The sequence below is a fragment of the Triticum dicoccoides genome, chromosome 3A (assembly GCF_002162155.2).
Source record: "Triticum dicoccoides isolate Atlit2015 ecotype Zavitan chromosome 3A, WEW_v2.0, whole genome shotgun sequence".
Lineage (NCBI taxonomy): Eukaryota > Viridiplantae > Streptophyta > Magnoliopsida > Poales > Poaceae > Triticum > Triticum dicoccoides.
Window position 1 is genome coordinate 119775331 of NC_041384.1, and position 12502 is coordinate 119787832.

The 12502-nt window shown below is 46.3% G+C and overlaps 2 protein-coding genes across 2 annotated transcripts; one reads left to right on the plus strand and one right to left on the minus strand.

Moving 5' to 3' along the window:
* Positions 1 to 4005: 4005 nt before the first annotated feature.
* On the plus strand, positions 4006 to 7762 carry LOC119271355 (UMP-CMP kinase 1-like). Its single transcript, XM_037553215.1, has 10 exons — positions 4006 to 4126; positions 5094 to 5157; positions 5830 to 5884; positions 5979 to 6096; positions 6187 to 6343; positions 6432 to 6512; positions 6589 to 6696; positions 7063 to 7134; positions 7234 to 7306; positions 7462 to 7762. Exons 2-10 carry the CDS (start codon positions 5131 to 5133, stop codon positions 7491 to 7493), a joined length of 723 nt encoding a protein of 240 aa, XP_037409112.1. The 5' UTR covers positions 4006 to 4126; positions 5094 to 5130; the 3' UTR covers positions 7494 to 7762.
* A 92-nt stretch (positions 7763 to 7854) lies between these two features.
* Positions 7855 to 8454, minus strand: LOC119271356 (agamous-like MADS-box protein AGL80). The gene has a single exon (XM_037553216.1). It carries the CDS (start codon positions 8452 to 8454, stop codon positions 7855 to 7857), a length of 600 nt encoding a protein of 199 aa, XP_037409113.1.
* Between the last annotated feature and the right edge of the window lie 4048 nt (positions 8455 to 12502).

The following is a 12502-nucleotide window of genomic DNA, read 5'->3' on the forward strand; positions in this document are numbered from 1 at the left end:
AACAAAAGAAAATGATAAAAACTTCAAAAAATAAAATCCTTCGAGATGTAGTTATATTACTACATCTACTAGTTAGCAAAATTAAAAAACTAAATTTTTGACATGTTTTGCAAAACAGTGTCATGAAAAAGTAAAACGGCTATAACTTTTGCATACAATGTCAGAAAAAAATGTATAATATATCAAATGTTCAGCATAAAAATCCGCATCCGATTTTGATGGCCTATGGCCTGTTTGCAAATTTTTGGAATCCTTAAATACTAAAAGGAAAAAAGATATGCTCAAATTTTAATTTTTTTTTGAATTTTGGTTAAGTCTGGTCAAACTATGGTCAGACTACTTATTCAAGAAGTATTAGTGTTACTACATAATTATTCAAGAATATTAGTCTTACTAAATAATTATTTCAATTTTTTTTGAATTTTGGCCAAATCTGGTCAAACTGTGGTCAAACTACTTATTCAAGAAATATTAGTGTTACTAAATAATTATTGTTTTTTAGAATAATAGTTTCAAACTCAAACAGTGAAACGTGTGAGTTCATGCTCAAGCTAAACTCCTGAGGGTTAATATGATTGACATCTTACTATTGTCAGGAAAACAATAAGTGTAGACTTGGAAACGAGGGGGAATAGAATCCAGAAGTTAAGCGTGCTCAGGCTGGAGTAGTGAGAGGATGGGTGACTGGCCAGGAAGTTAAATGATTTGGAATGATGAGGGGTGATTAGATATTAGAGGTCAAATTGAGCAGTGATGAAGGATGATTAGAGATTGAATAGTAAAATAATTCAGAAATTTGAAAATCAATTTAAAAAAACAATTTTTTTGTAAAATTTCCTTTAGTCCTGGTACCAACCAACCGAGACTAAAGGTGGAGCTCCGGACAGCAGCCACGTGGAGGGCCTTTAGTCCAGGTTCGTATAAGAACCAGGACTAAAGGGGGGGCCTTTAGTACCGACCCTTTAGTCCCGGTTCCAGAACCGGGACTAAAGGCCCTCTAGAACCGGGAAAAATGACCATTTTTCTACTAATGCGCCTCCATACGAACGAATGCGGGCGATCCCGGCCCGCCGTGCGGCCCCTTCGGGCACCGGTGGCACCGGGACGCCGCCGGCGCTCAACTTCCACGACCCCAGCACACGCATGTCCGGAGGTGCCGGATAGTCGGCCTCGTAGAGGAGGCGCGCCTCCTCCTCGTGAAGATGGCGGCGGCCGAAGCCGTTCGCCGCTGCGGCATTGCCGGGGTACCTCTCAGCCATTGCTCGTCCGCGGGAAGAGGGGGGTGTTGCTTTGTGTGGCGACACGAGGCGAGGTGTGGCGACTGTGGCGTTCGTCGGCGGGGAGATTGGTTTTTATAGCCGAAGCGGGGCGGTGAGAGCCTGCATGCCGGGCAACGCGTGGCGGGAGCGGGCGGGACGTGCATCGGTGGCGCCTTCACTGCGCCGCCCGTGAGGCATCAGTGGAGGCTGATCGGCGCGGCAGCGTGGCAACCTTGGCATTGATTTCCGCGGGAACCAAGGCGATGAGGACGACGAAGTGGCGTCTCGCTGACTCGGCGGGCCCATCCCCATTCGCGCCAAAAACACGTTCCCCGGCGCCCCTAGGCGACCCTCAGCGCGTCGGGTTCGGCCTGGATCCGCCGGCGCCAAACCGGCGAAAAACGTACTCTTGAAGGTGCGACTGGATTTTTTTTGAGCGCCGGCGGCAAGAAAACATCTGGGAAAGCCTATTGAAGACGCGTCCGAAGATGCTCTAGGAAACCAGCTAGCTACTGGTGAAAATGTAATAGCTGCCGGCGAAAAGGAGCGGAATGAATATTGCTCCGCATCTTATTCTCAACTTTATTTCTTCTTCCAAAGTCTGAGGCCGGATGCGAATAGTGTTGGACAAGTTGTTAGACAATATATCCCCACAAAAAGTTGTTAGAAAATATAGATAGAATGCTAAACAAGCTGAGTACAAACATTCTCAGCTATTCGCAAGAAAAAAATAGCGCCCTACAATAAAATAACATCGACTTCAAAATATGTTATTAACATGCTATATCGCGCTATAGCATGCTATTAGCAAGATGTTGTATATTGATATATTTAGTGAGACAATTCTCAATACGCTATAGCGTGCTATTTTTTCACTAATTTGTGAAAAAAATCAATCGTATAGGAGTACATCATATCAAATAGTGATCATTTGACCATAATATTTCCAATTCAGTACGCAAATCTAGCTTGTAGATACAATTATACTTGTCGAAACAGGCTTTCATCTAGGAAAATTCGCAGGGGCATGCACCTGCCGAGCCGTACCCGGCCACACGATTATCTCGCGATTCGCAAATTTGTTGGATTTCACACGAGGACACACCTGGTTTTAAGTTTTAGTTTCTGAAACTTGTGTTTTTTGTTTTTCTTATCAAGTCTTAGTAGGTGAAACTTAAGAAAGTTTTTAAAACTCGTCAAAATGTATTCAAAATCGGTATTATTTGAAAGCCCATGTCACAAGAAATATGAATATGAAGATGGAACTTAATTTAGACTTCCAGTTCAAAAGATTTGAAAGATTGAAATTGAAAGCCAAAAAAAATAGGGTCAGTGCCCCTGCCCCTCTACCTTTATATATAAAGACCAAAATGTCAAACCGACAGTCAAAAGTCTCCATACAAATATGTCAAACACTTCCTTGCACAAATAACCATACTCTCTCCTCATCTTCTTCTATGAAAAAATGACTTATACGAACAACAACAAAATCGAGACAACCTACATAGAGTCAACTACACCAGAGGTACACATGTATGTATAAAGCAAGCATGTGTACCACTGGTGTATGTTTACCTCTGATTTATTTCACATGTATGTATAAAGCAAGTATGTGTATCTCTAATGTATTTGACGCAACTTAGCTATAGCAAACGCTGGAAATGTATACTCTAAGAAATAATAACAAGTAAATAAATGGATAGTCTAGAAACTTTTATCTACTACTGGTTGGGGAGATTCCCTCCTGGCGGGCTGCTTCGGCTCTGCGGTCTCTTTGTGCAGCGTGCAGATGTTTGGGGCGCGCATCCAAGCCTACCTACGAATGGTTGTTGGGCATCTTTGATTGGAGTGGCTTCTTCGAGGCGTATAGGTGATGGTGATGTAGACCCGGTCAGCCAGATGATGGTAGTTGTAGGCTGTACTACAACAACCTCCTACGACTCCATATGCCGACGATGGTCACCGAGAAAGTCTTTGGAGATGGTTCATCTATCCATATGTAGTGATTGACTTTGGTGATGAGATCTAAACTATAGACGAAGGCTTGATGCAGAGATGATTGTGCAGCGGCAATTCACATGTAGTTGCTGGGATCGTGAAAAAATGATGGTAACAACACATGTGTGACTTTGATGACGGTCTTGCGTGCACCCGTCTCGAGCTCTGGAGTGAAAGCCTAGGTCTAACCTGAGTTGATTATACCTGGTAATGGCAACACTTTTTTGTGTTGTTACTTTGTTGAAGGGCATTGCTCTCATATGGTCGGACTGCTTCTTTAGAGTGAAAACCGAGATTCTTGCCATGATGATTGGATCGGTGCCCTTTCTGAAGGTGTTGCTGTTGAAGAAGTTTGTCATCCGTGTAGTGTCATAAAATAATTGATATGGATATGATAATTATTACAGTTTGCCGATCACAAATCTAATCACTTTAAGGCTTTTTTTTTGTTTTTCCTTGTCTACGCATATTTTTGTCTTATATAATTTTGCTAGTTGTCGATCTGTCTTAGTATGTTTTATATAGTGTTTGTATCAACTTGATGCTACATTTTGAACAAATAAAATCCATTCTTTATGGATGGAAAAAACTACTGATGGCAGAAAATAAAAGCCAGCATGCATCTCCTATATTGCTCAAAATAGTATGTGTAAGAATCTCTTTCCACACGCGTCTCCTTTGCCGGCCTCCTTTTGCTTTGCTTTGCTCTCCTCTCTACGTACTACACTCTCGTCTCTTCCTCTCTACGAAATCGTTCCCTAGCTACCTTTACTTCTTCTCGAGGCTACCAGCCAGCAGAATCGAATTCCTCCCCCGTACGTCGCCGTCGCCGTCGCTCCACCGTTGCCAAGAACGGCAAGCTCTCTCCGGTAAGCCGCCTCCTCCTCCTCCGCCCGTCTCCTACCTATTTTCGTCATCCTATCTATCTCTATACCTTGGATGGGAGAGCACCGCACATCTCTGCGTAGCACATCACCTTTTTAATGCGGCGTTTTCCTCCGGAATCTTCCATGGTTTTTAGATATATTTTTCCTTCCAATATGGAATGTATTGCCTTTATACTCCAGCCTTGGATCATTGGAGAAAACCTAGTTTCACTCCCCCTGAATTTTGTTGAATATATCGGTCGGTCAGTACTGTTCTTGGGTATGCAGGAGTACTCCTAGACTAGAGACCAGAGAGAGTATACGAATGTCGTCCAACTAATTCACAACACAACACCATCGATCGGCGTCACTGGAGCTGTCATTTTCCTGAAGTATCTAGTGACTACTGTGATGAAATTTCTAGACGAGCCTTGTATAATCTATTAGGTGTCTCTTCCTGAAGCCTCTAGTGGAACCGTACGCCTGTCTGGAAGCGCCCGAAACGATTTTGGAAATACTAACTGCGCGTGGGGTCGCACTCACATGGTGGGAACGGATTTGTAGAATGTGCAACGGCAGTGACATCTGAATCTTCCCCTGTGTGTTTTCTTTGGTTCAATTCGTGTTCTTTGTCTGAGGGTCTCTTTGATTCGCGGGATTGTAAAAACATGGGAATAGGAAAAACATAGGATTGAAATGTCATGCTCATCTCAATCCTATAGGAGTTTAGGTTGTTTGATTGCATCATAGGAAAAACGAAGGATTCTTTCAAAGAGGTTTGACTGGATGCTAGAAATCCTATGGGAAGTAGTACAAAAAATTCCTTAGAAAAAATTCCTATAGGATTCAATCCTATGAATCAAACAACCAATATAGGAAAAATTCCTAAGGATTCTAATCCTCCAAAATTCCTATGCAAATCCTTTGAATCAAAGGAACCTAAACTCAACTACTTACCTGTTGCATTCAGAGTTCAACTGGTGTTGCTGCTGACCAGGCCCGGCTAGATGGCAGAAGTAGTACAAGTACACAAGGTAAATCTAGTAATTAAGTTCAGTACCATCTGACTATATTGATCAACCAATCATTTTTTTGTCAAACTGGTGCCCCCTAAAGAGGGCAAACCCATTTTATTAACACCCTAAACAGGGTACAGACAGCAGCCTTCCCTTGGGGATTTGATCAATCAATCATGTTTATGTTCTGCTATGGTGTAGCTGCATGCTGTAAGATTCCACAGCTAAGCTAAGCACTAGTTTTCAGGGCATTGTATGATTCACAAGTATCCCTCTGTTTCAAAATATAAGACGTTTCTTGACACTATGATAGTGTTAAAAAACGTCTTGTATTTTGATACGGAGGGAGTAAATAACTTGACCAGTATTGACTGTCAAGTTTCTAATCTGCAAGAAGCAAGATTGTGACCTATTTTAGGTCATATTGTTTTGTTCAGAACTCTCATACTCTGTAGCTAGGCCTTCGGTTTAAAAGGAAATCATTCACCTCGCTAAGTAAATTATGGTGTCAGAAGAAATAACTTGAATCATCAAGCATCATAGAAATCTTATGCCAGTTGTACCTATAAAGTGTCCTCTAAATCTGTTACTACTTTTATGTTGCCCGATTTTCTCTGACAAAACTAAATGGATATCAGTCAATTACTATACGTCCACGACTTGCTGTATTACTAATTCAGTTGGGTGCAGGATTGGGTCGGGTCATTACCCTCCGGGAAAAAGATAACAGTTGTTTTTGTCATAGGTATTACTTCTTCTAGACTAATACACCAGTTCATGATATGCCCTCTGCTTAACTCTTTGAGCTGATCAATCCATTGCCTATACTGCTGGTGCAGGAGGGCCAGGCAGTGGCAAAGGCACTCAGTGTGCTAAGATTGTGAGTCAGTTTGGGTTCACCCATCTGAGTGCTGGCGATCTTCTTCGCGAAGAAGTTAAATCTGATACCGAGCAAGGGTATAACAACCTAGTCCCTATTCGTGTAAATGAACTCTATGTTGTAGTCATTGTCTCGGTATCTTTCTAATGCCTACCCTTTTTAATTAGTGCAATGATCAAGAATCTCATGCATGAAGGAAAGCTTGTGCCTTCTGAGATCATCGTTAGGCTACTGTTAAAGGCCATGCTTGCAAGTGGAAATGATAAGTTTCTCATTGATGGATTTCCGCGAAATGAAGAGAACCGCGAAGCATACGAGAAGATTGTAAGAATGCTTCTATGTACTTATGATAGTGCCAAAAGAAATTGAATCCCTTGTTGTATGCTTCACACATATACATTTGTGTGTTCAGATTAAGATAGAACCTGAGTTCGTATTACTGATTGACTGCTCAAGGGAAGAGATGGAGCGGCGCATTCTACATCGAAACCAGGTTTTGTGCTTGTGTTTCCTTAGGCCCAACTCGTCTCATTTGATTAACATGTGTCACTCAATTTGGTTGTCTTCAGGGAAGAGATGATGACAACATGGAAACCATTCGTCGGCGGTTCGAAGTTTTTCAGCAATCAACTCTGCCTGTTATTCAGCACTATGAGAAAATGGGAAAGCTTCGAAGGGTACTTTAATAGCTGAAATTATAATTCTATAATACATATAGTAGAGTAAATAGAATATAGCAAACTGAATCTCATACATGCCTATAAGATTCCAAGCCAATATGTATATCCGTTATTCAAGAATCTAGAAAACTGAATCTCATCTTATTTTCAGAGAAATAGTTATGTTGATTTTCAGCTTCGATTTTTGTGAGCCCAAAACACATTTGAAGTTTTCAATACCGACATAGTTATACGAAGTTCGTACACTGTGAAGATTATGATAATGTAGATGCAATAATAAGAAATGTTCTTGTTTTGGTGACATCATGTGGGTTTTTATGAGAATTGTGACTTGTGAGGTTGCTTCCTGTCCTGCCCCCTCAGGTTGATGGTGACAGGCAGCCAGACATGGTGTTCGAAGACGTGAAGGCCATCTTCGCGCAACTAAACACTCAGGTTATATCCATTGTTGCATCTTGTAGTTATTAATTTTGAAATAAATCATGGGATCGGCGTTTACGGTTTACCCGCGTCTTACTCTGGCGTCTTTGGTAGGCAAACGAAGGCAGCAACATAAGCAGAGCACAAATTAATCCATTCAAGCGTTGGTTTCTCGACCTTTTCTGCAGTAAGCAACTGTTTCATGATTGTTCCTGTGGTTCAGACAATTGATTTGAGTAGCTTCAGTCCGGTTACTTGAAATTTATATATTCAGTCTGCAACCATGCTCGATCATGTTCATTGTTCGACATGATTGACACCAGGTGTATGTTTGACCTTCAGGTTGCTTCGATTTGCAAGACAGAAGGAACTGACCATCTTCTACAGAGATGTTTAATTAGTGTGGCGCCCTTCAGTCCTGGATCAAGAATTCAAGATGGAGCAGCAAGCAGGTACAGCAAAAGAAACCGTTAGTGTTCTGATGTGTTCATCCGGTGTGTTGTGTTGTGAGCTCGATTGAGCTGTGTGCATTTCATTGTGTAAACATTTTAACAAAAGAGAACCCCGTCCAGCTGCAGTTTGTTACTGAATTTGATCGTGTAAACATGTTTGTTAACAAAGAAACGCAGGCTTTGTCCTTCTACGAGCGACAGGGAGACAGATCACGTACCAAACCTAAAGATTACTAGACATATCAGAAAGGACTTCCGACCCGAGGGCGTGTGGGTGTTCTATTTATAACTGCTGGTGCGGCGCCTCCACGCCGGCGACTGTGGCAGCGGCGTAATGCGGCGGCTCAGCCTGCACGCCGGCGTGCTGCAGCGGCAGCAGCAGCTGCTGCTGCTGCTGCTGCTGCATGCTCCTGTACGCGATGCAGTCGCTCACCTTCTTGACGTAGCTCTCCGCCATCCAGCCCAGGCTGACGAGCTGCTCGATGGCGACGCCGGCAAGGCCCTGGCGGCGGCCGGCCAGAGCGTCGTGGAGGAGCAGCATGGTCTCGAGCTGGCGGTTGTCGCGCTGCGCCCTGCGCAGCTGCTCCTGGATCTTGGCGATGCGCTCCCGGACGTAGTCCTCCCCGTCCATCTTCTTCTTGCACTGGTCCAGCTCCGGCATGGCCCTGAAGCGGTCGATGACGCGCATCGCCTCCGGGACCGACGGGTACACCTCCGGCGGGGAGGCCCCGCCCTCGCGGTACATGATGTAGCACGTGTCCACGCCGCACAGCACCGACAGCTCCCCGGCCTTCTTCTTGATCCCCATGTCGCGCTTCCTCGCCGTCGCCTTCCGGGTCGGGTCGCTCGCGATGTACTCGATGGCCACCTTCTTGCGAGCCATGGACGTCGACGCCGGTCGCCGCGAGGAAGAAGGCGGTGTAGGAATCGAGGTGAAATATATGGTTGGCCTGCTGCGGCTTGGGAGACAACGGAATGGCGGTCTTATAGTGGAGTATCGAGTGGAGGGATCGCTGCCATCGACGTGATTGGAAAGGGATTATTCTGACAGATATGAGGATCGCTTGAATTAGTGCCGGTTAATGCGTAGTTAGCTACAGCATATCTTCTGACCTATCGTGTCTGCTGAATGATCATAGGCAGATGTCAATCTGAACACAACGTTCAGCCCATCTCGTGAGGAAAACATAGGAAGTACATGTGGGTCCACCTCGTGAGGAAAACACGGAGAGGCGATCGAGGCGATTGCGAGGCGATCGCTGTCGAGAGCTAGGGTTAGGGTTTTCCGCGGTGGTGGTGAGGCTACCGGTGGTGCGTGAAGGGGTGACGGCGTCCCCGAACGCGCGGATCGGCGTGGATCTGACTCTGCTGTGGACGTGCCATGGCGGACAGGATGAGGAACGGGGCGGCGGCGCCGCAGAACGCAGCGAGCGCTCCCAAGGCGACGACTACGCCACGAGCGGCAACGGGCACGACGGCAGCCCCCACGGGGGCGACAACGCCGCGATCAGGCGTGCGCACGGCGGCGATGGGCTCAGCGCAGAAGACGCCACTGGGCGCACAAAGCAGAAACCCATCGCAGTCGCCCGTAGATGGCAAAGTCTCCGAGGAGGCGGCGGGACTAACTGCGCGCTTGGGGGGACTTGTGCTGGCGGAGAAGGAGGCTGCAGGGTTTGTCTTCAAGGAGCCTGAACGAGAACAAGCTAGGCCGGCGAAGTGGTCGGCCATAGGGAAAGCGTTTACCCCAAGGCTCATGAATCAGCGTGCTCTCGAGATGGCGATGCCAAGGGCATGGGGCCTCCACAAAGAAGCAAAGTTCAAGATAATTGGAAGGAACATGTTCATGGTGAAGTTTGGAAGCGAAGGTGACTGGAAACACGTGTTAAATAACGGACCCTGGCAGTTTGACTTTAATATTGTGGTGCTCAAGGATTATGATGGTGTTACTAGACCATCTGAGATGGTGTTTGATACGGTGGAGGTTTGGGCTAGGGTTGCTGATCTACCTTTGAATAAGCGTTCGAAGGAGTTCGGTGAGGCGCTTGGGAATTGGTTGGGTGGAGTGGTACGTGTGGATGTGGAGAAAGATGGATTTGCAAAGGGTCCGAATCTGCGTTTTAGAGCTAAATTATCAGTGCATGAGCCGTTGGTCCGGGGGTTCTATCTTAAAAAAACGGAGGAGGACTTGGAACAAACTTGGTTTGATTTCACCTACGAAAAGATTCCGCACTTTTGTTTCGAGTGTGGACGGCTGGTACACAATGAGGGAGGCTGTGTCCCCCCGGTGGAGTCGGACCAACAGTGGGGCGAATGGCTACGGGCTTCGCCGGGCAGATCGGGAGCGAGGAAGGAAGGATCCTACAGAGGGCCAACCAGCAGTGCCAGTAGCTATGGGAGTGTTAGATCAAGTGAAGGGGATATGGGCAGCAGGAAGATGGGATCTGTACGTGATCTCCCAACAAAACGCAACCTTAACAGGGAGTTTGACAGACCTGCTGATTCTCGCACTGGCGGGAATGAGCATGGTGTCCAGGGTGAAGTGTCCAGCCCCAACAAATAGCGGCACGGGCCGGAGGTGGCGACGGGCAAGGACCTGCGGGATGAGCTTGAGAAAAAAAGGGAGCAGAATATGCGCAATGAACTGAGGCACCGTCAGATGAACAAGCAGGCTGAGCTAAGGTCGCAGTACAAAGCATATACGTCCAGAGAGCATTATGGGGGAGGAAGCTCTAGCCACACTAGAGAGAGGGAAAGTAGGAGGGGCTACTATGTGAGGAAGCCAAGGCCGGAGCAAGATGAACAGAGGGCAGCTAGGAGCCCGGTTCATGATGGCACTGGAGATAGGAAGCGAAGGCCGAAGCAACATTGGGTGGTAAAGGGGGATTCGGTGAGGCAAGTTGGTAATGATACTTTCATTCGCGACACAAGGCAAAAAACGTCTTCCGTGTTTGACCGTATCTCTGAGCAGCATGATGCATCGGCGGACCCTGCGAGGCAGAGCCGCCGGTCCCAATGAACATCTTGGCCTGGAACTGTCGAGGACTGGGGTTGGACTCGACAGTGGGCGAACTCCGAGACCTGATTAGGTCCTACAACCCAGCGGTGGTGTTCTTAAGCGAGACAAAAAAGAAGCCGAAGGCTATGGAGAAATTGAAGTGGAGTTTGGGTTTCCGAAGTGGTGTGCCGGTTGACTGTCAAGGTTTGAGTGGGGGTTTAGCGATGTGGTGGAGGGAGCATCTTCAAGTCACTGTTCGACCTTGGTGCCAATATTTCCTGGGTGTGGAAGTAGGTTGGGAAGGCAAAACCTGTAGGATCACTGGATTCTACGGTGAGCCCGATGTGGAGCATAGGAAGAAATCATGGGACGCTCTTCGATACCTAAGAAGACAAGATGAGTTACCATGGCTGTGCCTTGGTGACTTTAATGAGGCTTTACTGCAAACTGAGCAACGAGGTGGTAACCCGAGGAGTTTCATCCAAATGGAAGACTTTCGTGATTGCTTGGCCGACTGCGGCCTAGCTGACCTCGGCTTCTCCGGGTATCCCTATACATGGGATAACAGAAGACAAGGAAATGAGAATATCCAAGTTAGATTGGACCGAGGCACATGCAATAATGAGTTCATGGCAATGTTTCCAGATACACATGTCCAACATATAATCACAGAGGAATCGGACCACTGTGCGCTGGTGGCCAAGGTTCTGGAGACGGCTTCAGAGCGGGATGATCAAGGCCCCAGGCAGTTCAGGTACGAGGAAGCATGGACAAGGCATGAGCGGTACGAGTCAATGGTCGTTGAAAAATGGAATGCAGCGGACACAGGGGGGTTGGGTATTTCAGCTACATGCAGCAGGCTGTCTACGCTTTCAAAAGGTATGCAAGTGGGGAAGAGTAGTTTTTGGATCGATACGAAACCAAATAAAGCAGCTGCAAGTTCAGTTAAAGGATGCAAAGTTCCGAGCTCTACGGACAGGCTACCAATCAGAAGTGAGAGAAATAGAAGAACAGCTGCGAGAGGTATATGCGCGGGAAGAAGTGATGCAATGACAGTGGTCGCGAGTGGACTAGCTAGCGGCGGGCGATATGAATACGAAGTATTTTCGGGGAAGGGCCTCGCATAGAAAGCAGAAAAATACAGTTCGAGCGTTGCTTCGAGATGATGGGTCAAAGTGCATGGTGAATGAAGAGATGAGAGAGATGGCAGCAAAATTCTATGAAGTGTTGTTTACATCTGAGGGGTCGATGGGTGCTCAAGCATTACTCCAGAATATTCCTAGCATCATTTCTGAGAATATGAACCAGAGACCTGTGACACCGGTCACTGACGAGGAGATAGAGCATGCGTTGTTCCAGATGGGGCCAACAAAGGCACCGGGCCCTGATGGGCTGCCAGCCCTCTTTTATCAACGACACTGGTCGCTTGTAAAGGAAGAAGTGTGCACGGTGGTGCGTGATTTTCTTGCTGGAGTAGCAGCTCCGGAGGCTTTTAATGTGACGGTGATTGTTATGATCCCGAAAGTTAACTCACCGGAGGTGCTTTCGCAATTTTGCCCAATCAGCCTCTGTAATGTTTTGTATAAAATTGCCTCTAAGGTGCTAGCTAATAGGTTAAAAGCTATTTTGCCGATACTTATCTCGGAGGAACAAAGTGCTTTTGTCCCAGGCCGACTAATCACAGATAATGTTTTTGTGGCCTATGAGTGTGTGCATGCCATAACAAAGAGAAAGAGGAAGAAACCACTTTGTGCAGTCAAGTTGGATATGATGAAAGCCCACGATAGAGTGGAATCGGTGTTCCTAGAGAAAATGCTCCTCAAGTTTGGTTTTGACAATGCATGGGTAGCCATGATCATGAGGTGTGTAACGTCGGCAAATTTTGTTGTCAAGCTTAATGGTGGGCTGTCCAGAATGTTTACCCCATCCCGAGGAT